Consider the following 24678-nt stretch of genomic DNA (forward strand, 5'->3'; position numbering starts at 1 on the left):
TTAATTGATATAAATATATTTTTCTTTATTTATTTATTATTTTAAATTAATTTTTATATTAAATTTAATTAATATATTAATTTTATCATAAATAAAAAATTTAAAATTTAACTATAATACTCAATATAATAAAGAATAACAATAATAATCATAATAAACAAAAAATCAATAAGTTATTTAGATTATATATATAAAATTTAAGTAAAGAGAAATAGAAAAACAATACTTTATTGTAATCTATACTCACTCTGTATAAAGACAAACCGTATCACAAGTCGTCAATCTTGGGTAGAAAGCCTTTGCATCCAATGGTGACACTCTATAGCGTGTGCTGGAAGCTCACTCTTTAACATGAGATATGGATTCAACGCCTTGCATCGCTTACACATTAGGCCAAACTCAAGGGTATCGTCTGGGAGTAAATATGGAAAGCGTATTGATGCCATACCGCAGAATTCATTCCGTATTTCGCCTTCCCAATCTGGTATGGGCTCTCCATTCAGGTCAAAGCCGTCCTCCTCAGGTAGCAAGGGCGGCGAGGGCAGCCATTGTGAGAAGCCATTAGCCGGCCGACTAGACTCGTTCCATACGGGCCTGTTTATCATGGGCCCTTGTTCGCTCAGAATCCCATAGATGTCGCTGGGCCACTCTTCCAACGTAACCGGCCTACCTTCAATGGATTCCTTCTGGCCGTGTTCATCCAACTCATTATCTGGGCCGTGATAGACCCCGCCACACATAACAAATACAGGATGTAAGTCAGGCATCGTGCCATTATTCTCGGCAAGTCGTGCCGCGCCTTTGACAGGGACGAGCATCGGCCGTTGGTATTCTTTGACCTCCTGGTGTTTGTAGGTACCGGGAATACCTTTCATCATAGGAAGCTTGTTAAGATCACGCATCGTGAGTCCGTAGATTCCCTGAGCTGTTGAAAGAGGGACTACCCAGAAGGATTGGTTCTCGGCCACACAAATATGACAGCATCGCTCTCCGGTTGGGAGGAATAAAAAGGTACCAAACTCTCCACACGAGACGCAAGCTTTAGACCGCAAGACAGCGTATAGTCTATCTGCCGAATAATAGCGAAGTAGATTAGATTTTCTAAGGACCATCAGGATATCTGGTATATATTTTATAAGATCACGGTATGGTGGTAGTAGTGACTCTATAACTCTGCCTTGTCGAGAAGTACGCGAAAGACAAAATAGAGCCCAAAGATCTAATAGACGCAAGACTTGATATAAAATCTCGGGAGGTAGCCGGTCCAGAAGGCCTAGGGATGATGGATCAGGACGGTGCTTCAGAGTTGATAGTTGTGCTGGTTTAATGTTATCGATTGTGATTTGCTCGTCTGCTGGAAAGTCGAGGGGGCCAAATACGTCTTCATCGTATGGTGTCGTGGACATGGCTGTATCGCGGGTCTATGTCAATGATGGAACATGGAAGCTCTAAGATACGGATGAGCCAAAAGAGGTTGATTCTTTTTAAATGATGAGCAAAAACGTGGAGAGATTTTCGTTGGAGAAGTAGTTAGGAATAACATCCTTTGTTATTTACATGGTATTCTGGCTTTGGTGACGTAACTAGTGCCTATCATTTAAATACGCCGGACTTGAAACATGTAATATTAGATTAGATTAGATTATAAAGTCCCTAGTTACCTATTACTAGTACTCCGTAGCTGTCTCGTCTATTCATATCTCTATCCATAATCTTTCCATCGAAGAGCCCTATTTAACCAGGCTTTTCGTAAACGGTAGTGTTGCTGATGGCCTCTGCCGGTAGCCATTGACCGGCAATAGTGTTCTTGTACGACAGTTGGGCGAGTGTGAATGTATGGAGTTCGGACACCAAGACCGTAGCATTCATGGGCAGGATGCGGTGTGCCATAGCATTTTGAGTGAGGATAGAGACGTACTCTTCGCCGGAAATAGAGGTGATATCGGAGTCGAAAGTCACGCGGATCAGGGCATCGGGCGAGTTATTGCTGAGCAGCGAGGTCGACAGGAGCCACACGGCTGGACCACCAGCTTCGCTCGATGCGTCAGCGATATGCAGGAGACCAGCATTGGTGCCCAGCATCGGGTGCTTGAGCTTAAAGAACTCCATCTTGCCAGAGGGTCCGATACGACCAAACGTGCCGGTACCACCAGTAGCATTACCAGCGAGAGTGAACCATACACCCTCCATGGGACCGTAGCCAGAGATCATTCCGACGGCGTTGTTGCCAACACTGGGCGGAATTGGAAGTTGCGCCGTCTCGCCGGTAGTGAGATTGATCCGCATTATAGACGAGTCGGTATCTTGCGTGACGTAGATCAAGCCGGTGGTCGGCTCCTCCTTGATAAACACGGGGCTGTTGAGGCATGGGTACAGCTTCTGGTCCGTCGAGTTGGTGACATCCGCCGAGAACACATAGTACCCGCCAGTTTGCTTGGAGGCCACCTTGAGCCCGGCCCAGACGCGGTTGCCGATCTCAAACACACAATGTGGCCCATTTCCTGGTGCCGGGATATCAATTGTTTTTATTATGGTCGGCGGAGTCGCGAGATCCTTGCCGGGATCCACGAGGAGCAGCTTGTTGTCGGCCTGCAGCGTCAGCCACATCATGCCGGGGTACACGGTCGAGGGCCACACGCCATGTAACTCGGAATGGTTGTCCTTGCCCATGGGAAAGGCATGATACGCAATGGGCTCTTCGGTGGTAGGATCCAGCTCGATCTTGATGAGCTGGCTGTCAGATAACTGGGACAGCAGCAGGAAATTTGTATTCGGCACGCGCGCAAACTCGTGTGTGGCAGAGGCAGCCGGCAGCAAATACTCAGTGAGGCGGCGGCTCACGAGCGAGTTGGACGAAGCCTGCGCTGATGCCCTGTGAGCGACGAGCGCCAGCGCGACGGCGACCAGTTTAAAAAACATGGTTGAATGTTGAAATTCCCTCCGTGATGTTTTTTGACATGGTGGTTTTTGTATACCTATGGGCGAAGTGCCCCTATTTAACAGCCACTGTCCGCCAATTCAACCTGTGCAATCGGGGTATCCGCAGCCGAGCAACAATCCCGTTCCGTCGACTTTTTGGGCTTCAGCTGAGCCCGAGCGGAAGCGCGAGCTCCCCAGAGACCCAAGATGATCGATTCGGTTTCCTGATACGTCCAACACACTCCATCCACGATCTCCACTGGCCAATGGTTTACTACCACATCTCGCGCTATTGATTTAGATAGGGACCGCATACGAACAAGAAAATTACGGAGAAGAGCCCTGGGAATCGTCCACGAAGGCCGTCGACTTCGACGTGCCAGTGTTCTTCGGAATGAGGCCTCGCGACGACGACATGCTTTCCGGCGAATTTTTACATTGCATGTCTTTGAGCAGTGGTGCATAACGTAATACTGCCTCATCCGCTGTGAGGTTGGGTCCCAATGTCCATCTGCGGGGGACGTTAAGAGCACCACGGGGACATTGCTGGGAAGTGATGCCTTCATTCGCCGCACGCCTGTTTCCCGACTCAATTGCTGGATTGCTGGACTTTGACAACTTATTTTGACCGCCATATTCATCATCTAGGGGCCTCTTCTGTCCCCGTTGAGCCACCCCCTGTGTCTGCCTGCTGCGGACTGCTGGGGAAGTCTCTTCATCATCAAGAAAGTACAAATCCGGAAGCAATTCAAGTTGTGAGCGAGTTTCTGCATCTAGAGATTGTACTCGAGCACCTCCCAGCACCAGTATTCCGCGTCAGAGTGTTGCTACCGGCGCGCCGTGCCATTGTTTCGGAGCTGAGAGGGTATCTAACATATGAGAGGTAAGAAGGCCGCCAAGTAGGTAACCAGTTCTTTTAGAAAAATCGGTCGGTACAATCCTCCGTCCGCATCGGTAGGGACCTTTCTGTAGAGCACCGTATAAGCTGGAGACCAATCAATGGTGGATAATACCCTATCTCGAGACGCTTTCGCCCCAGGCGCAGAGAGGGTGTATATACCCCGTAAGAGGCGGCCACAATGGGCTCTTGGAGGTTTGCTTCCGAGTTCATCTCGTTTATATAGCTGTACTGCTGTAGGCTGGTTTGCTGCGCCGATATCAAGGGTGTCCAGCTGAGATCGTTGTAAGGCTGATGAATCTTGTACTCTTCAGCTGGAGGGACTTTTCGATGAACATCTTTCCCATTTTTCATTGCAAGCTTCTGCTCTTGACGCCCATCAAGTTCAACATCAATAAAGTACTGCAGGTTCGCGGGTAAGAAAAGAAATCCGGGATCAGCTGTCCGGTCAAACTCGGCGTGGCAGGTAGGGCAAGTTGTTGTTTTTTTGGACCTCCCTTGAAGAAAGTCAAGCTATGCAGGCAGGCGCGCAGAAGTACTGTCATACGTTGTTTGGTTGACAGATTCTTCCACAACTCGCAGCTAAAGAGTCTCCTCAGTCAGGCATCACGCGAATCGGTGGAGATACTATTGGACCAACGAGCAAAAGAAATGCATGGGCAACAGAGGGTCATCTTCAGTCGTCGCAACGCGGTGGCAGCGGGTGGCTCCTGTATGACATCACACTGGCCAAGCAGCGAGTGCCTGGTATTAGGATTGATTATGTAATTAGCTGTTATTTCTGTATCTTTAGTCCTTGGCCTGGTTCTAGGAAGAACAATATTATCACCTTTATCATATCGATAGCTACTTTTAAAGCTCTGCCACCTCTTATTCTATATTAATTATAAGCCCAAGCCTCATAGTCCTTAGATACGCAAGGACTATCTAGGACTCTTTGAAATTTAATCTCCCGCAGAAGGACTGCACTTCCTCACCTTAGCCTGACTCTATTCTATAAGCCTGCTGTTCTAAACTAATCCAAACAACGCAAATAATAATTGGAATTCTATTCTAAAGAAGCTAGTAATATAAAAATATTTTAAAATTAAATTTAATAATAACTAAATTTATTCTTGAATTCTTTTATATATTTAATCATTTTTCCAGTGGTGTGTTAATCCCCCATCAATATCATTCTGCCTTCCAAGCCATAACTCAACTACATAAAGTGCCATTGTGCATGCTAAATTTACCCATCTCCACGTATTCCCGCTTCCCAAGGGTTGTATCTTCCACCACTCTAAATCCTCGTCTGCCATTCGCGACAACGATGTAAAGTGCTGTATAAGCAGGCTGGTGTATACCGCTATAAGGATTGATGGTGAAAACCAGCTGAGGAGCCCGAGAAACTTGCCTGCACCATCCGCGTCTTCCAGAGATGCTTCCTGAGACAGTGCGCGAGCACCCGACTCTCGTACAGCAGGGATTATCCGGGTTGATGCATAGAGGACGAAAAGACGGTAGATGAGCGAGATCAGCACAGATGGAGTTATCGCGCTGAAGGCTGCCGTTACTACACTAAAGAACGTATGGATAATCGAAGGCAGAGCCGAAATGGTATGCATCAGGGTGGTATAGGATGCCATAATGATAGGCGGTAATGGAGGAAACTCGAGTGATTGGGCTGTGGAGTTTGGCTTTTCCCTTGATTCGGAAGGCTTATAATCGGTAAAAATTTGGTATAGACAGAGCACGACGTATGCAAACAATAAAGAACTCTCAACAGGGTTGCCTCGGCCACTACCTATGCCCCACGCGCAAAGGAAGACGGCACAGGTGATAGACACTCCTATCAGAGTTGAGTCGACGTTGCTGATTCCAGGGAGCCCAAAGACACGCCAGAGAAAGTACAGCGAGCTGGATATGATTGATGCTGAAAAGACAAGTAATCCGATCTGAGAAGGTTGGGTGTTAGTCGGGACAATTGAAAGAGGGACCATATTCCGAAGGGGCAAGCACTACATACCATCCAGCTATCGCTCCTCCCACTCTTATTCACGAGATATCTAGTAATTTGTCCCGAAGCTTGAATAACAAGCAGGCTGCAGAAGCCTTCCGCTAATTGGAATACAGGCATAGACCAAACCAGCAGTTTGTCCCAGAAGCCAAGGATAGCAGCCTCCAGCAAGCCATCTTGTCCAAACACCCATTGCCGTACCGAGCTATTCCTTGCTCTAAGGGTTGTAAACGCCCGCTCCACCCAGCTTCCAGACCCGTTCGAATCGATGGAAAACCGATTAAGAGACCATATTAACAACGCGGGAACGATTAGCCATTGGGTGGAGCTAATGAGGAAGATGCAAGTTTTCCGGATGATCGACCTCGTTGGGGTAGTAAGTTTGAGGAGTGAGAGGAAGAAGTAAAACGCAGAGAGGGAGAGAGAGAAGGCCAGGCCGCAGGTTCTTCCTCCTACATCGAAAGCGAGTGGTATAGAGAGAACCACGGCAGAAAGAAAGAGGACGGACGAAAATACTCTAAAGATACACATGGACAGGCAGTATGTTGCGGAAAGCTTAGTGGTTCGAGGGAGGTGGCGTCCCGGATATCAAGTGGTTTGTTTAGAGGGCTGGATATTGACAGATAGGTAGTTCAATCGAAGCAAGGCGATCTAGTACACCAACTAGGTCGAATAACTAGCTTAATGTTACTCCAGCGTCGCGGGCCACGCTCGCTTCCAGTCGCTGCTGGCGAGAGTGATCAGGATTCCCGGTTCTTCTTGTCAATTCAAATCATCTTGCCCTGACATTCGTAGAGCGTAGGCGACGCGCGGAGGAAGTGAAAACGGAGGCAACAGGCTGTTAAGCTAGGTCGGTAAAAGGGATGAGACGTGCTGTTAGCTTTAGTTATCGGCGAAAGGCGCAGAGCAGACGGTAGAGGCAGCGAGGCAAGGAGAGAAGATTGGAAGCCCTGTCGTCCGGCCAGGCTGGTTGCTCTTGGTTGAGTCCGAGAAGTTGACAGCGCGTTGACCGCTTTTGCACTTGCCGAGAGGTTTGTGTGCGGGTTGTAGTTAAACTTAGGTAGTTGTTAGCTTTTTAGGTCAGATGTGGTTATTTTTGTGTGTTTATTCAAGTTAGTTATGCTTTAGTTATGTGGGTGGGTGCAAGACTCGAGAACCGCCTGGTTAACTAGTAAACTAGCGTTAGTTACATCCATTAACTAACTAGTTATATTGTAGCCTGATTGCCCAAGTGTTCACCAAGCACCGGCTCCGCCTGTGATCTGAGAGGCGGCATGACGGCGGTTGAACTATCTCTATTGCTTTCGGGCCTCACAGTGACTAGTCAACCAGTTAACTGACTAGTCTTGTCGGGGAGGCGAGACGCAGCGGCATGGACGGTAGTTAACTGATAACTAGTTAGTTAACTACTCCGTAGCTACTCAACTAACTAGTTAACTAGAGGGTTGGTGGTTCCAGGATCTTTTCATCCAAGTCCATTGCTAATAAAAAACTATTAATAACTCCAGCTGTAGAAGCAAATGAAGGGAATTTTCAAATCTGAACAAGACACTGGTAGTTGGTCGGCTTTCGAGGAAGAAAGAGAAAAGATACACAAAAGGAGCTGGCAATCTGTGTGAGTAATAACAGTTCAGTCATGCACAAATTAATCGTGAGTTAACTACCTAGTTAACTATGAGGCCGTTATAAAATAAATAAAATAAAAGTAAATAAACAAAAATAAGAATAAAATAATAAATAATAAACACATAGACAGGCACGCACACACACAGAGAGAGAGAAGAGAGAAGAGAGAGAGAGAGAAACAGAGAAACCGAGGATGCCAACTATAACACTGATCAAACATGTCCTCGTTCATATCAAGGGCATGCTAACGGAAAGGGCGAGGAAATGAAATAGAAATAGACATTTGGAAACAATGAGCTGACGAGAGGAGTATCATCCTGACCGCATTGGCTTCTTGCACGGCCAGGAATCAATGAAATAACATCAAAAGCCTGAAGAGGTACAAGGCTATCGTCGAATAGGGATTTCATGCGACAAGGGGTCCTCCGTCTCTTCTGTCTTACTCTCCGACATTGATAGTTTCGAGCCCTGGGATTCCCTAGTCTCCGGGCAGCCCTGCTTCCCTGCTGTATCATCGTTTGGTCCCTCCTCGTTATTGGCGTCTTCTATGCTGGTCTGTCGTTGTAGAAAACTTCCTTCCTTTATAGGGCTACGGGCCATGCCGGGGGGCATTCCATTATTTGCTCCGCCAGAGTGAGAGTGCGCGGCACCATGGCTTCCGTTAAAATGGTTTGGGGTAGCGGTGGACTGAGGCGGAGACGATGCCGTGAGGTGTGGAATGTTCTCTGGCACAGGGTGACGAGAGCCGATTGAAGTGACGTCCGAGGCCTTTCCCGCTTTGCTCAGGGCATAATCCCCGGAGTCAAAATATTTTCTTTCCTGTGTGAAGATCAGCAAGCCAGGAAATGGGAAAATTAAAAGACGTTAAGACGGGGAATAGAAGGGACAGTAAGGGGACACATCCAGAACGGCGTACCTTGAGCTTGTTCTGCAGGAGATCTTTCTTGTTAGGCATCTTGCCATACATCCGTAGGAGCCGCTGCTCGTCAGGGCTCAACGACTACAGGAGGAGTCCACATCAGTTAGCATAGCACCCACGGAACACAGGTCCTTCTACAGGTAGTTAGCTGTAGCAGCCAACGGTGGCTCACGTTGATATCTATCTTGTTCTGCTGGTGAGGGTTCATTGTGGGCGAGGAGGTCGGTCCCAGGGACTGCTGGCGTATTAGGCGCAGGAGAGGGGCGACGGGGCGTGGGAGAGGCGGCGGCGATGGTGGCCTTGTAGAGATTCAGATAACTGGCTAGCAGGGGCCTTCACTCAAGTACTGGTCGCAGTGGTGAGCAGCAGGAGGAGCAGAAGAGCAGCAGCAGTCTGGGGCTCTGGGGCTCTGGTCTCTGGGTGTTGTTGTTCTTGTTCTTCCTGACATCACCTGCTGCCGTGGCCGGTCAAAGAAGTTAGTTAGGTTAGACTTCCATCCCACCATGCGGGCCAGCAACGAAACGAACTTGGCGGCAGTTATCGATAACTAACGAGTTAGTTAATGAATCATGGGTGGACAAACTACTTAGTTACACTCACACTCACGGCCCTGGATAGCCGGCAGCTGGTCAAATTGTGATATCTGCTTAGAAGATTGGCTGCTGGAGATTTCTTCTTAAGAATTGACTGGATTGACACGTACGTGCACACACGCACTGTAACTAACTAACGAGTTGCCTGAATATTCATCATTGCAGCAGGAAGCTCTAAAAAGGCGCCTGTGGAAGACATGGCCGAGCTGATACCCCCTACCTTCGTCGTTGAGCACCTTGACCCAGAACTGGGGCCCTGGTCGGCGCTGGAATATAAGTGCATTGCCGAAGAGCTGAACAAAGCCGGGGCGAAGTTCATGCTCACTTCGGTCCCGGAGTCGCTGCGCCTGCCACAGAACCTGGTGTCGCAGAACAATTTAGCCGTCGAGCATCAGAGCGTGGAGGAACTTTTTGCGGACAAGAAGTCAGCTATCTGTCTGCTGGATCCCGCCGCCGTCGCCGAACTGTCGCCTGCTGATGGCACAACTTTCCAGGTGTTCCTGTTTGGCGGCATCCTTGGTATGTATTAAATTAAACCTGTATCCGATTGCACAGGCGTATTTGCTTGCTGACCAGAAGCCTTTCAACTTAGGGGATCATCCGCCACGAGGTATGTAAATGAACATGGCGACCCTGGCCTTGAAGGAATGCCAAATCACTGCTCCTCTGTCTCACCGGCCCGGGAACTTCAAAACCACTATTCCCCGAATGAGCACAGAGTTCTTTAGAATCGATCAATTATCAGGCCGTGCCAGGCTAACCAAATTACATGGAGACCGGACCTCTGAGTTGAGAAAAAAGGGTTATGCTACCCGCCGATTGGGACCCAAGCAAATGACTACTGACACCGCTGTGAGAGTGACACGGATCGTCACCCAGGACAAAGGTATGATAACCCAGCAGCTCTAGGAATACATCACCTCCCCTGCCCCTCTTCCAGCCAGCTGAAACAGAAAAAAATCCTGCCCGCAGTGCCGTTGAGCCAGATCCTGTGGCTTGACTTCCCCGAGATCCGCATTGACAAGCGCGAGTCTATCGAAATGCCCTTTCGCTATGTAAAAGGGCCCGATGGAGCGCCAATAATGCCAGATGTAAGAAGGCAGACGCTCTTCTCTCCCTCCCTGGCTTAACTCCTTAACTGACCCGGCGGGTCCAAACAATGTAGGGCATGGCAACTCTCATTAAGCAAGACGCAGACAAGGCGATAGGAGACCTGCTTTAACACGCCTTTACTACAGCTATGGAATGTACAGAGTAAAATTGGAACGATAGAGTATATAGGAACTGCCTACGCAGTCAGATCGCCATGCTGCTTTTGTCGTAGCTACTAAGATCGGATTCAGGGGAGACGGCGACATGGAAAGGGGCTGCTTATATAATCCTCCTCGGACATTGAAACGTCGTTTGACTTCCATCACTTGGACGTACGAAGCGTCTTGATGAACATCAGGCTGCGATTTCGTTCAGCCTGTCTATTCTGTCTGCTTCCTCTCAATACAGGTGCTGTACATCTACCGGGCCTCGATCATGCGTCTTTGGGGCTCTAAGACCTACCATACATAAGATGCGTTGCCAATCTCACCAGACGCTGGTCGGTAGCACGCGAGCATGCTGGGCCTGGCTACTACTGTTACTCTCGAATCCAGCGGCTGTTCTAGCAAAATGTGCTTCCGATTACTTTGTTCGGTCTCTTCCAGGCCAGCCCGAGGGACCTTTGTTGAAGATGCATGCTGGGTATACATTATCTCTCATACGTGCTTCCCTTTCAATATGACCTGGCGTGTTGTTAATATTTTCGTCTCTCTGTACGTACCAGACACATCGAGATCGATCCTGAGCACAAGGGGAACCTATTCTTTTGGCACTATCAAAATCGCCATATAGCGAATCGCCAGAGAACCGTAATATGGCTAAACGGCGGCCCTGGATGCAGCTCAATGGATGGCGCCTTGATGGAAATTGGCCCTTACAGACTTCAGGATGACCATACCCTGATTTACAACAATGGATCATGGGATGAGTTTGCCAACCTTTTATTCGTGGATCAGCCTGTAGGCACTGGATTCAGTTATGTCAGTACAGACAGCTATGTCCGCGAACTTGGACCCATGGCCGACCAATTTGTCACTTTTCTGGAAAGGTGGTTTAATGTGTTTCCCGAATATGAAAGGGATGATGTATGTGACTTTCTTTCTTTTCTTTTCTTTCTTTCTTTCTTTTTTCCCCCCTAAGACTATGCTGTTTCTTAGTTGTGAACTGATGAAAAATACTTCAGATTTATATTGCCGGTGAATCGTATGCTGGTCAATACATCCCTTATATTGCCGACGCAATCGTCCGACGTAATGAAAAGCTTTCCGTCAACGGCACTTCCTGGAATGTGCAAGGTCTTTTGATCGGGAACGGCTGGATTTCCCCACTTGAGCAATACCGTTCCTATTTGCCATTTTCGTATAAAGAGGGTGTCCTGGACAAGGACTCTGACGGGGCTAAGGCTGCAGAGTCTCAATTATCAAAATGCATGTCTAAACTCAAGGAAGTAGGCAAATTTGGAGTCCACGTGGATGAGTGTGAGCGAGTGTTGGAATTAATTCTGGACACCACAAAAGTTGACGGGAAATGCATTAACATGTATGATGTCAGACTCCAAGATACCCCCGACGCCTGCGGGATGAATTGGCCCCCTGATATCTCTCTCGTTACCTCGTACCTTCGCCGACCAGATGTGGTAAAGGCTTTGAATATCAACGAAGACAAAACCACGGGCTGGCGCGAGTGTTCGCCTGGTGTGGGGAGAAATCTACAGGCTACCGAATCAGTACCATCCGTCCAACTTCTGCCAGGCCTACTCGAACGAGGAATGCCGATAGTGCTGTTTAGTGGTGACAAGGATTTGATTTGTAACCACATAGGTACAGAAGACTTGATACATAACATGACATGGTTGAATGCTACAGGCTTTGAACTTTCTCCAGATGTCTGGGCACCACGTCACAATTGGGAATTTGAGGGAAGTGCAGCTGGCATATACCAACAGGCCAGAAACTTGACATATGTCAAGTTTTACAATGCCAGCCATATGGTCCCATTCGACTTCCCCCGCCGTTCTCGTGATATGCTGGATCGTTTCCTAGGAATTGATATCACCAGCATCGGAGGGGATCCAGCGGACTCCAGGATCGATGGCTTGAAAGGAGCTCCGACGTCTGTAGGTGCTCATCCGAACAGCACCACTGCCGAGGAGAAAGAGAAGGAGAAGATTAAAATTGCTGCTTGGGAAGCCTATTATAAGTCTGGTGAAGTTGCTCTAGTCGTGGTCGCCATTGCTGCGTCCTTATGGGGATTCTTCATTTGGCGATCTAAACGACGGGAGAAAGGATTGGAATACAAGGGTATCTACCCTAATCTTGAGAGCTTTAGCTCCGCTAGCCTTGCGACTTTTAGGGGCAAACGACGTGGAAGAATGGACGTCGAGTCTGCTCCTCGACCTGATGAAGCTGAATTGGAAACTCTGTATAACGCTGCAGAAGGGTCAGATCCTCAGGATGGAGGAGAAGAAAATTTTTCTGACGGCAAAGGAGGTAACGAGAAGGCGCAATCACATGCGGGGATGGGCAACTCAAGATGAATAGACCTATAATAATACGTTACATATCAGTTCATAGATCATTTGTATTTATCTAACCCCAGTATTAACTGGAATTATTTCTATGTGTCTTAATCAATTATAGTATGCTTGCAACCTTGTCACTATTAGACTTTTGCATCACCTATCACCAGTCAATCTAACAAGCATTTTTCAATGTTCCTGTTTGAGAGGGTATTGTCACACTTTGGAAGTCGAAGTTGAGAAGGCACATCTCATTAAGCAGAGTCAAGAGTTATATATACCGTGTCGGTTAATGAGCAATGGGGCATTGTGGCACTTGCACTTTGCTACTGGACTCATCCGTCAATAACTCCGTCTCCGTCTGAGGCTTGAGTTGCGCTTCTCCTTTCGGGTCAATCTGCCTGAACATGGCCATAGGATCCTGCCATACTTCGATTGACTGGATCTGAAGGTTATCATTCACCTTTGCAACAACCAGTCCCTCGATGTCTATCGCACCGTTGTGTGCCTTAACCACCACGTTCTCTCCCTTGCTTCATTTTCGCAGAGATAGTAAGTTTCCAGTTCACATTATTTGAGAAGAAACAATAAGACAACAGTAGGTAGTTGAAGGTCAACTCACTCATTGACCGCAGAGTAGTCGTTGGTCATTCTTCCCCAATGCCGCCACTTGAATACCACTACAGGTGGACCGCTATATACCTCCAACACTTCCCATGCAAATGTTGGCATCATCCTTTTGAAAGTCTTGTGGCTCTTCGCGAAGTCGGAGTGTTTTGGGTCATAATATGCATTAGAAGGGATAATGGCATTGTATGTTCCCACGGAGAGCATATGGTTTGGAGACTGAGCTGGCCCGCCATTCACGGAGAAAGTGTAGCATTCTTGATCAACAGTACGCCAATCAGCAAAATTCGGTTTAAAAGATGCCTCTATTTCCCAGTTCTTTACAAGGTTTTCGACCAAGTTGGGGAGGCTGCCAGCTTCGTGGTTCATTTTTTTCCCTATGGAACCGCGGCGTGTGTTAGATAACTAGGTGTTATTGTTCAAGTAGAAAGCTAAGGGGAGGTATATGATAGATACATGCCTCCCTCGTATTCTTTTCGCGTTTTCGAGTAATCCGGTGCCCGTCCATACCGCCAGCAGATATCATCCTTGAGAACGGCATCGGGGTCCCGAACGTAGTCAGGGAGAGCTGGAGTGTTTTCTTCCGCCACCGGCATTGTCGAGGCTGTAGAAAGGAATGTACCAAGGGGCTATGATGTAGTGATATTGATATAATCAGCCTGCAACAATGGGGGTGCATTCAACCGTCAAGGGGAGATGATACGGCATTATTTATAATTAGTCAAGAGCAGAGAGCAAACTCAGAGGATTCCATTTCACCCGCTTCCCTCGGGTCCTGGGTCCAGCGTAAGGTGGCCATCCAAGGAATAACACACTCAATTATGGACACGGGTAACTGCATCCTTCGCCTATAGCAGCATGGGTGGTGGTAGTGAGTAGTGTTACTGGTGCTGGTGGTAGTAGTGGGGAGTCGAAAGCCACCCCAAGGAAACATGAGACTCGGCTGGGTTGCATATGCCCAGGATATGCCCTGGATATACCCTGGAGATACAGAGAGGCCCGCCTGCTCTGCAGCGCTGAGATAACTACTTACTTACGAGCCCGTTGTGATGCTCGCCCCATATGCAAGTAATGGAACGGAACCCGTGGTCGTCATGGTTCGGGTCCCTGACCATCACACATGAAATAAGCCGCCCGCTAACTCGTTAGTTAGTTAGCTGCCTCGTCGGTTCGCGTGGTGGCTAGCGTTCGTCCCGGAAGGTGTCCAAAGTAGTTTCCGTCCCATGTGTCAGACCCTCAAAGGGGGCGGGCGAGAGATAAGGGAGCGGGAAAACTGCCCGTAAGTAGTTAATTGGTACGGAGTATTCGGGAGTAGGGTCGTTCCATGACTTGCATGCTTGCTAGTTAACTAACTTGTTAGCGACTGGGGCGGGCTGACTTTGCCTTTTCTTTTAAATTACGAGAGCGCGGATTGGCCAGATCAGATCCCAGCTGTTTGAAGCCATGGCTGCGAGTGGGCTCCAGAAAAGAACCACATGTTGATGATGGCTCCGTATGTAATATAATTAAATTAACTGGGCCCCCAAGGGTCCAGAAGCCACGGTCTTTGGAAGCGCGGCTCGGGGACATGGAATTAAGGGTCTGGCTAGGGTCGCTGCGAGGAAGGATTTTTGTCTGTTAACTAACTAGTTGGTTAGCTGCCTACGACGAGCCTGAAGGAGCAAGTTGGAAGGTAACTAGCTAGCTAGTCAGTTACAGTAGATAGGCAAAAAGCCGAGACGGCATCAAGCTGGCAGTTAACGACATTGTGTGACATTAATAATTAACTAACTGCCTAACTAGTTAGGGGTAGTTAACTACGGGTTTTACATATCCAGCTGCTATAGGCAACAGGAACTCAATATATTTGATTTCCCGCTTTTCCTCAGGACTTCTGCTTGGCGGGAGCCGGGCCACCAGTAGTCGGTAGGCCCATAAAGATCTTGAACGAATCGTATCTACATGCGAAACGCCGTTAGCATCAGGATGTCAGGGGGGTCGAGGGAGTGGGGGGGGGGGGGGGGGAAGACGAAGAGCTTACATCATCCATTGAAGGCCAGTCTGGCGTCGATGTCGAGAACAGAGTGCGTTAGCAAATATCCAAACTCCAGTTGGTGCTTGTTTCAAGCAGAGAAGGTACATACCAGGGTTCCGACCATCACAATCCTCACGGGGAGGCCATTCCACAGGCCGACGAAGCCAATCTGCTTATATATGCGTCCTATGGCGGCTCCAAAGCCTTCTCCAGGCAAACGGTTGGCATTGAGCTTGCTCACCATCACATCTGCGGGATGGGATACGGCTGCGCACAGAATGCCAGCCACATATCCTCCAGCAAATGCCACCGCTGTCTGGGCTCCCTTATTATAGTCTGATTTTTGGCCAGGGAGATAGTTGTATATCATCTCAACAACCTTCTCGAATGAGGCAAATTTCATCATGGTGTATGGTATCTGTCGACCCCAGAGTGGATACAATCCTTTATAAAGACTATACTCGACGCATTAGTCGAATTATATTCTTGGGAGCTGTTGGCATTCTAAGTCTTACCCAGCTACGCCCTCTTTCGCGGTAACGTGCGAAATGGCAGTGAATGTCCCTCTTGCAAACGGGGGGATGGTAGTCTGCATTCGCACCTTTACCGCTTCGAACGGACAAAGAGCAACATCAGCAATGAATTCTGCAGATGCACTTGCGGCGAGATAGACTGGTGTCCTCCAGCGGCTAGAAATGTCCTCTCCCAGTAGGTCAGAGTAGTATTTCTTGAAAAATTCATACCCTCCGTATTTGAACGCTCCCTGGGCCTAAAACATTGGGTTAGCGCTTGGAACTGCTGCCACACAATTTGTCCTTTCATGTCAATCAACATACCGAGTATCCAAAGAAAGTTGGACTCCATCCGGTGAAAATCCCTCGAATACCTTCGGCACGGCCAATTTTGCCCCATGCATCGATAATGCCTTTATACATTGTTGGATCCACCTGCAGCCGACATTTTGCTAGATCTAGCGGGGTCACGGCTGCATGAGTTAGTCCCTAGAGTATACATTCTCCGTAAGCACTCATCATGGTGATTGGGGGCTGATGCTTCATAAGAGATATAAAGAGAGGATTAAAGAGAGAAAATAACACAAGGCTCAGTAGTTCGTGGTGTTTAATAGCCTGTGGACAAACATGGACCATAAGGTGTATCAATATCATTCCACATACACAAGCAAGTATGCCTCCTGTTATACAAGACGCATAATACTTTCCAGAGTACAGCTCGATTTTCCCGGCCGGGCCGGATCCTTTGGAGCCCATACTACCAACTTCTTGGGAAGGCCTAGTATTCCTTTTGACATCCTCGGCAACACTCCATGCTGGAAAGGGTGTTCTTTTGAGAGAGCCAGTTACTCCAGGGTATACCCCGCATTTCGAATAGGGATCCTGTACAGAAGCTTCACCACTAAACAAGCTATCTGGGAATGTCGAAGACATCGTATGGCAATTACTAGACTGCTAGCACTGAGCCATGTTGTGGTTAACAGTTGCGTGTAATAAGCATAATAAGCTATGATGACATGTTGAGGTTCAGCTCACCCTGAGCATAGACAATCAAAACACGTATGCGGAGGGAGGTAGCGGATGCGATTGACTCCAGCCTCTATGCACAAAAAGCAGTCAGACGTAACCTTTCTTCTCCAACAATACCAACAATACTACTCATCGAAATATTTACCTTAACTTGTGTAAGGCTAGCCTGGCAATATCGTACAGATCCGGGCCAATCTAAGAGTAAGGTGGTAGTTCTTTTTTGTATTCCTGCTTGTCCGGAAGCGGCGGAAAGCAGTAATATGTATCCCTCCAACACCACCCGAATGCGATGACGTAGTGTGCACAACAGCCCAAGGTGGCTCGGGGATAAGTAATAAGCTTTACCTAAACCCGGGAACATTAAACCTTAAAAACTTACTAATCTACCTAACCTAAAATGATGATCACGTGCATATTGCTTGCTGCCAATTTCAACATCACCAAAGCCGCTGTGCCGCGCTAGGTAGTTAAATTGTCAATCCCTCAAAGCTCACACGCGAATCAAAAAAACAACATTCTGTGGCCGCTCTGGGTTCTCGCACCGTCAGGTCTTCCTTCAGATACAGCTACCGATATTTGGCCTATATTTCTTGGCGTATGCTGGCTTTAGACAAATAGTTATGACTTCCTACGTCTCTGCGAGCCAAGCGTACGAACGCGAGAGGACCCCTACCACTGATACCTATTCTAATACTTCCTCGAGTGGATGGTCCGAGAGATATAGAGGGGTATGTATCGCCCTTGATTTCGGTGGTTTCAATATTATACCCTCGCTCGCAACAACATTCTCTTTACAGACTTCCATGTTCTACTACCCCAACTTGTTGCTGATACTAGCCACAATATTGCAGGCTACTGTGGAAGACTTGGACCCACCGGCTGCGCTCTCAACATCTCCTCATGATCTCATTTCATCTGCACTACTTTCAGCATATGAGCGCGATTACACCCACTTGACTGTGATATCATCAGATTCTCGCTCTCTTCTTGGTTATCTCTCTATTCCGCGGCTTAAGTCACTCTTAAAATCGGGAGTAGTATCCGAATCCGACCCAGTTGAGAAGGCTATGCTGAAATTTCGGCGGAAAGGCCATGTTTACCAAGTTATAACTATGGATACGCCTCTTGAAGAGCTAGAAAGGTTCTTTGACGGGAAGTTACATCCTGCTGAACCTGGTAAGGAGGCACAAAGACAGGATTTTGCAGTAGTTACTGATGCTAGTCGCAAATTTGTTCTCGGAGTTGCCACCAGAGAGGATTTGGAGCAGTTTGTTAAACGGCGGCCTACCTAACTAGGAGCCTAGTCTTAGGTAAATAATTATACCTTTGTCAAGTTATAACGTCCTGATATGCTTGTAGTCTGTAGAAATAGTCTGTACTTCTGACTATCGTACATGTCCACGGTTCGCTTGATTAGGCAGATATATATTAAATGCATAACTGGGAGAGAATTGAAATGCCCTACCGGGCTTGCTTCAGCCTCCTCGTGGATTCAGCCGCAAGTAAGGCGCTTAATGCGCCTATGAATAAACGTAATCTGGAGGCGTTGGGGTTGCCAGTATTTACGTCTATAGTGTTTGGTGAAAACTGGTCTTTCACTGAAGCAGCCTGCGTCACCCGTGGGACTTCGAGTTTGGGCTCGAATGCTCTAAAGATTACCCAGCTAATGAGCATGCTAAATAACTGGGGAAGGGTGGTATATACGTTTAGGATCCCAAGATATATTCCAGCCAATTCCCCAGTTGACATATTGGCATTTGGCACTTCACCACCCTGATCTTCACTATCACTGCCATCTTCGCCGTGATTTAACATCAACACGCCGTCATCTAGTTCTATATCTGAGGGAGCATGGTCTCTGGGTGAAGAGCTGTAGGAACCTTGCCGACGAGAGTAAGTTGCTGATGTTATCATGGTAACGGTCGGGTCCCTCGATATCACTGGGATGCAAAGACGATTAACTTCTTCGCCAATGAATGCAAATGGCGCCCAACATGTAATCGTCCAGGGAATGCCGCAAAGTGCCACTAAAAACGTTGCAAATCCAGTTGATCCCGTTAGCGGGGATAATACCATTGTACCTGCGAATACAATGTGTGAAATCATCCAAACAGTTCCAAGATCCGGATACGAGAGGTGTATTCTCTTAAAATTTCGTCCGATAGCAAACGTGATTGTAGGGCTGAAAGAGCTTTTCAGACTCTCCGTGGAGCAAACCAAAGGCAACAGAACGGATGCGAACAAGGCCACCAAAGAAAAAATCAAAAGGGCTAAGCTACCCAACCGGCTAAAGTCGGTCAGTACATCTTGTGATCTTGGGATATCCGATTTAGAAGCCTCTTGATACAATGTAATTTCTCCAATCCAAATCGAGCAATGGAACAGGAATGGAAACCACCCTTACAATTTGAATTAGCGCACACAGCAGAATATTTCCAAGATTAACTTGAAGAAACCTTACCAATCCATGCCCAAAACTGAGTCCAACATATTGCTTTAATGCGAGGTGGCAGTGAAATAAATGTTTGGAATAAGCGGTAGAGTATGTTTGCTGCTGTAAGTTGACTTGTACCGCCTCTATTAATACGGTCATCAGTTACTTGCTTCAAGAAAGGAAGGTTCATTGCCATATGAAGCATACCTAGCTGTAATGAGCACTCTCTCCCTTACGGCATATGCAGTTATGAGGGTGGAAACTAGTAGCAGCGCCGAGGCCATTGCCATAATCTGCTTGAACTGGGTATCTCTCAAATAAGGTCCAAAGATTCTTGGAGTTTCAATTACTCCGATGATATTGCCAGTTAGGTGACCAGCAGCCATCATCCTGCTGGCTTTTATAATTAGAAACGGCATGAGAACTATGGGAGAGGACGGACTTACCCCAAGCGAAGCCGAGCTGCTGCTGTGGGATGGGCAAGGTATCAATAATCAAGCTACGGCAACAGTTACACACTGAGTAATAATTAGAAGCTGGTAAGTTACCAAAGAGTTACGGAGGGGTGGTAAACACATGCCAGCATTAACTGAAAAATCAACTACCAGTATACCGAAAACAGCCACAGCAATTATAAAGTTGTGTTTCTAGAAATGAGTCAGTATGAATATGTAATGGGGTGCCAATCAGCTGGGGAGCTTAACGGATTTCTCATCTGCGATAAAGAGTCCAGCAAGTTCTGTCGACCAACCGAGTAAAAGGAAGCATATACTTGCAACGGCTGACCCCCAAACAATGAAAGGTCGCCGTCGTCCCCATTTGCATTTTGAATGGTCTGAAAGCGCCCCAATTAATGGTTGCATCAATCCTAATGAAGGACTTGCCATCCATACCAGAGAGACACTTGATCTCGCGACTCCGAGCTTTAAAAGATATGGAGTGAAATCTGCCCTCCCAAACAATTCAGCCAATAGTTAGAGTGATTTGGAAATAGTGAACAAAGGGCTTAAATTACATGTCATCTTAATGCTCCACGTAAACCTAGAAAGCGACCGAGGTGTAAAAACAGAGGGGTCAGCCAGTGTACGAAGGACAGATTGAATTGGTGATATTTAACAGAGCTCCACTTTCTAGAGGAGTGTAAATCTCTGCAATATGGGGATATTACCAGTGGAAGAGGATTCAACAGGGTAACATACTGCAATCCAGCCAGACCAGCAGTTAGCATTGCCATACGAACTGCTTCAGTTGTGCCCTTGACTGAGGGACTGCCTATCCATGACGCCGCACGTCCCATTTTATCTTCAGCTGTGCCAAACTAGTCAGGGAGGCCTGAGATTGACAAGAACAAAAGAGACATAAGATCCAGTAACCCCCTGGTTACTTTGCTAATTTATTATCATTGTCGGGGCAGGCAGGTTAAATAAAAAGGGGAGTTTCTAGTGAAGAACTTAGCTTACTAACTAACTAGTTAACTTAGTTGTTGATTACATAATAACTAACGGTTTTCTTGAACATATGGGGGATCAGATGTAGAATTACCATTAGATATATGGTCTAACAAAGTCAGGTATATTCACAACAATGACGCAGAAACTAGGAGTCGAGGATATTAATATATATACAAATATAAATGAAAATATAAACAGAAGGGTACATTATCATCGCTGTCTGAATGGAAAATGCTGAATATCCGTAGCAAAATGTCTATACACGTCAAAAAAAAAAACCCCAAAAAAAAGGTACCGCCAACAAATGCATATTTACAATTTAAAACCAAATAAGCAGAAAGCAACGTCATCAGGGGTGTCATGGAAACAGTGCATGGCCTGGTTCTGCTCCCATTACTGGGGCTTTCTTGACTCACTGCCAGGCCATTCTGTCTGCCTCTCTTCAGGTTTCTTGGCAGCAGCAATGCGCGCCAGTCGAGCGCGCTCCTGCTCCTCGAGTCCCGTTTTGGTCACTTCATGATTCTGGTTTAAAGCCTTTTCCCGGACAAAGAAGCTGAAAATGCACCCAATTGCACTAAGAGCGGTGTAGAACAACCAAGCCCGCTTGAGTGCAGTGGTATATTCATTCAGCACGATATCCTTCTGAGACTGAGTCAGCTGATGGATTAAATCAATATTCGCTCCAGCAATGCTCCCAAGGAATTTAGGAGCCAATTCTGGGCCCAAAACCTCAGTAAGATACGCTTCTTTGCCATTGATGATGTTCTGGTACACCACACTACCAAGGACAATGGACGACGATGTAGCAAGCTGGCGCATGAAACCAAACGTCGAGGTGGCTCCAGAAACATCTCCGGGCGGCATGTTGTTCTGGATGGCAATGAGAGGGGCCTGAAAGTTGGGACCAATACCAATGCCGGAGATAAGCTGGTATATAATAAGTCGAGGCCAGGACGTGTATGACTGGAAATCCAAAAATAGACCATATCCCAAAGTCGTTATCAACATGCTGATACGCATAATCCAGACATATTTGCCCGTGTTTCGGATGAACATCCCGGTCAGCATGGCAACAACTGAGAGCCCCATTACCTGTGGTAAGATATAGACTCCACTCAGTGTTGGGCCGACACCGAGCACAATCTGGAAGTAAATGGGGAGGAAGTATGCACCGGAGATGAACAAAGACGCATGGACCCAGTTAACTCCCAAGATAAGGATGTTGTTTATACCATCGAAAACAGCAGGGGGCATGATTGGGTATTTCGCGTAATACCTCTCAACCACGCCGAATATTCCCAAAATAACAATACCACCGATAATTAGTCCGATGGTTGTCGGAGAATTCCATGGGAAGCTGACACCACCAAACTCCAGGCCGAAGAGTAACATGACTGTTCCTCCAACAATAGTGACGGTTCCAAGCCAGTCAATAACACGCAGTCCGGCGAGGAGAGGTGTTTTTGGAGACTCTATTTTCAGAAAAAAGAAGAGAATCACGAAACATATGCCGCCAACAGGTACTAATAATCCAAGTGGGTGTGTTAGTATATTGTTCAAATAGAGGCATATGCCCATACACTTTTTATCACTTGGGTAATCTGGTGACTATAACACTTACAGTTGATATAGAAACACCAGCGCCAGGAAGTATTTTGAGTTAGTAGTCCACCTATCACTGGTCCAAGTGCCCCAGCAACAGCCCATGTAGCTCCGAAGAGAGCATAGTAAACAGGACGCTCTCTATAAGTTGCATCGTGTTAGTAAAAATCTATGCTTGTGACTGTCGGAGCCAGGGGAACATATACCTCGCGCTAAACAGATCACTAACACAGATTTGTCCTAAAATGATCAAGCCACCTCCTCCAATTCCCTGAATACCTCTTCCGACTAGGAAAATGGCCAGTCCTGGTGCAATTCCGCAGAGTAAACTTCCAACAAGAAATAGGACATTGGCCGCTAGGATGAGGACTTTGCGACCCCAGATGTCACTAAGCTTTCCCCAAAGAGGGACGCATGAGGCGTTGGCTAAAAGGTAAGATGAGGCCATCCATGTGTAGCCGCTCTCATTGGCATTAAACACCTTTGAAATTGTAGGAAGAGAGGTAGAGATAATTGTCTGGAGAGAGCATTAGAAAACTTATTGAGTTCATGGATGGGAGAAACCATGGATAAACTAACCATATCGAGGGCAGCAAGAAACAAGGCCAGCTATATCAATGCATCAAGGCTAAGTTAGAAATAATCCAATTTGCACCTACTTTCCTTAATCCTTTTCTCTTGGGAGTCTTACACATAAAGCTGTCATGATGATGACGATCTCCTGCCTGCTCATCTTGCTTGGAGGGGCTTCAGGTGGAGGCTCTGCCTTTTCTGCATCGCCATTCTCGTACGGGGGAGGGACAATAGTATCTTGGCTGCCATTGCGGGATGCCGAGAGGGTTGGTAGTGGAGGTACTGGATCTACATCAGGGTATTTGAAGTACGATAGTCGTTTGTTCGGGTCCGCGTATGGGAACACATCGCTTTCTGGGTTGAATGGGAAATCCGGAAAAGTGAAGCTCATCGGCCGTTGAGGTCTGGGTCCCATGCTGACCGGCCGGAGGGCCCGTCTCCCACTTCCATCGGCCACTCGAGTCATGGTGAAATAAATTCTGGTTTTGGGGGAACGGTTGTGGTGAGTATAGCCGTCCAAGAAGGGTGGAATAAGCCACTGGAATGGGAAGGCGCTGCGTGATTAAATTGCGTGTATATATATGTGTGTGTGTGCGTGTGCGTGTGTTAAGGTCTCTGGCCTGCAGTGAATTCAGTAGAACGGAAAGAAGTAAAGCAACGCCCGTCTTTCGTAAATGGCAAATGGCCAGGTTGAGCACCAGGCACTGGTATATAGTTTTTTGGACGGAGCTTGGTTCCGGCCCTAGAGAAGCTGGCTTGCGAGAGAGAGAGAAGGGAATATAAGGAGAATGATGCAACATGGCGCCTCTTATATATATATCGATATATATATAGGCAAGACGGTATGATAAGAATAGAATGCATGAGATAATCACGTTTTGCTGCAGCGTAAGAAACACAGGCGTCTCGACGGAGCATTTTGTAAACCAAGCAAAACTTCTCTGCAGTGCTTTTGGCGAAACAGGGGAGAGGGAGAGCTAAAGGCAAGCTAGCTGAGAAAGCTACTTGACGCGAAGGACAAGGACGTTCCTCCAAGGAAGGGGCACTTTTCCCTCTCGTGCTAGGCACCCGAGGAAACCCATGCAGAAGCCTCGAAGATATCTCGTTCTTTTCCAAGCACCTCTCGTCGAGCTGAGATGCTCTGTCCCCATAATTGGATATCTAAACAAACTTCTCGTCTTATTTCTGTGGGCTTCACGGGTAATGAAGAAAGCTGTATCTCGTGGGAGTAGCTAAGTAGCTGAGTCAAGTACCTAGCCGACTGGAGGCTCTATGGCCAAAGACGACGACGCAATCATGGGGAGGGTGTCCCAGACATCTCCGTTCAATACGAGCAGATTGTTTTCAGCAAAGCTCAAGGAGGGTATCTTCCGCCGAGGAGGGTAAAGAAAAAGGAAGAAGAGAGAAAAAGAAGCAAAAGTGGGTGGACAGCTTGTTGGTTAGTCTCGCACGGGAGGCTTGTGGTGTTGTCTGTGGTTGGGCCGGCGGGCGGACAAGACGAGAGAAACGGAGCCTTTTCTGCAGCGCGCAGAGGCTGGCCATCGATATCAGCCCTACTGCCACGGATGTTAAATAACTAGTTAATGGCTAGACCGCAGAGAGGAATTCTTCCCCTGCTCTTCGATTGTGACGGCTGAGCAGCGATGGAGTTCACAGCTCGTTCACGTCTGGCTGGTCGCTCAATATTTCCACTTCTTCAGGGCCAGCTAACTAACTGGTGAGCTCGGTTCGTATTTCTCCCGCCAGCGGCATCCCATCCGCGAGAGAGCGTGGGCATCCGCATCCGCATCCGCATTCCATAACGATCCCTTGCATTGTTCCACGTGGTGTTTCGGCAACTAATCGTCTCTCCCACAGACACAGAGACACACA

At 47.4% G+C, this 24678-nt stretch overlaps 10 protein-coding genes across 10 annotated transcripts; 3 read left to right on the top strand and 7 right to left on the bottom strand.

The window, feature by feature from the left end:
- Nucleotides 1-278: 278 nt before the first annotated feature.
- Nucleotides 279-1406, bottom strand: TRV_07742 (uncharacterized protein; the record flags this gene model as incomplete). The annotated part of the gene is made up of 1 exon (XM_003018192.1): nt 279-1406. The coding sequence occupies one exon, from the start codon at nt 1404-1406 to the stop codon at nt 279-281; it is 1128 nt and encodes a 375-aa protein (XP_003018238.1).
- A 328-nt stretch (nt 1407-1734) lies between these two features.
- TRV_07743 (uncharacterized protein) lies at nt 1735-2919 on the bottom strand (the record flags this gene model as incomplete). Its single annotated transcript, XM_003018193.1, has 1 exon — nt 1735-2919. The coding sequence occupies one exon, from the start codon at nt 2917-2919 to the stop codon at nt 1735-1737; it is 1185 nt and encodes a 394-aa protein (XP_003018239.1).
- A 2031-nt stretch (nt 2920-4950) lies between these two features.
- TRV_07744 (uncharacterized protein) lies at nt 4951-6347 on the bottom strand (the record flags this gene model as incomplete). Its single annotated transcript, XM_003018194.1, has 2 exons — nt 4951-5754; nt 5826-6347. 2 exons carry the CDS (start codon nt 6345-6347, stop codon nt 4951-4953), a joined length of 1326 nt encoding a protein of 441 aa, XP_003018240.1.
- Nucleotides 6348-7829: 1482 nt separating this feature from the next.
- TRV_07745 (uncharacterized protein) lies at nt 7830-8569 on the bottom strand (the record flags this gene model as incomplete). The annotated part of the gene is made up of 3 exons (XM_003018195.1): nt 7830-8261; nt 8359-8442; nt 8534-8569. 3 exons carry the CDS (start codon nt 8567-8569, stop codon nt 7830-7832), a joined length of 552 nt encoding a protein of 183 aa, XP_003018241.1.
- Nucleotides 8570-9151: 582 nt separating this feature from the next.
- On the top strand, nt 9152-9484 carry TRV_07746 (uncharacterized protein; the record flags this gene model as incomplete). The annotated part of the gene is made up of 1 exon (XM_003018196.1): nt 9152-9484. The coding sequence occupies one exon, from the start codon at nt 9152-9154 to the stop codon at nt 9482-9484; it is 333 nt and encodes a 110-aa protein (XP_003018242.1).
- Nucleotides 9485-10891: 1407 nt separating this feature from the next.
- TRV_07747 (uncharacterized protein) lies at nt 10892-12582 on the top strand (the record flags this gene model as incomplete). Its single annotated transcript, XM_003018197.1, has 2 exons — nt 10892-11131; nt 11230-12582. The coding sequence occupies 2 exons, from the start codon at nt 10892-10894 to the stop codon at nt 12580-12582; spliced, it is 1593 nt and encodes a 530-aa protein (XP_003018243.1).
- A 271-nt stretch (nt 12583-12853) lies between these two features.
- On the bottom strand, nt 12854-13560 carry TRV_07748 (uncharacterized protein; the record flags this gene model as incomplete). Its single annotated transcript, XM_003018198.1, has 2 exons — nt 12854-13097; nt 13187-13560. 2 exons carry the CDS (start codon nt 13558-13560, stop codon nt 12854-12856), a joined length of 618 nt encoding a protein of 205 aa, XP_003018244.1.
- Nucleotides 13561-15293: 1733 nt separating this feature from the next.
- On the bottom strand, nt 15294-16650 carry TRV_07749 (mitochondrial phosphate transporter Pic2, putative; the record flags this gene model as incomplete). The annotated part of the gene is made up of 4 exons (XM_003018199.1): nt 15294-15660; nt 15721-15974; nt 16042-16206; nt 16381-16650. 4 exons carry the CDS (start codon nt 16648-16650, stop codon nt 15294-15296), a joined length of 1056 nt encoding a protein of 351 aa, XP_003018245.1.
- A 716-nt stretch (nt 16651-17366) lies between these two features.
- TRV_07750 (uncharacterized protein) lies at nt 17367-18038 on the top strand (the record flags this gene model as incomplete). Its single annotated transcript, XM_003018200.1, has 1 exon — nt 17367-18038. The coding sequence occupies one exon, from the start codon at nt 17367-17369 to the stop codon at nt 18036-18038; it is 672 nt and encodes a 223-aa protein (XP_003018246.1).
- A 2986-nt stretch (nt 18039-21024) lies between these two features.
- Nucleotides 21025-23272, bottom strand: TRV_07751 (uncharacterized protein; the record flags this gene model as incomplete). The annotated part of the gene is made up of 4 exons (XM_003018201.1): nt 21025-22154; nt 22253-22374; nt 22440-22750; nt 22925-23272. 4 exons carry the CDS (start codon nt 23270-23272, stop codon nt 21025-21027), a joined length of 1911 nt encoding a protein of 636 aa, XP_003018247.1.
- Between the last annotated feature and the right edge of the window lie 1406 nt (nt 23273-24678).

This window comes from Trichophyton verrucosum (assembly GCF_000151505.1).
Source record: "Trichophyton verrucosum HKI 0517 chromosome Unknown contig01134_1.f1.exp, whole genome shotgun sequence".
Taxonomy (NCBI): Eukaryota; Fungi; Ascomycota; class Eurotiomycetes; order Onygenales; family Arthrodermataceae; genus Trichophyton; species Trichophyton verrucosum.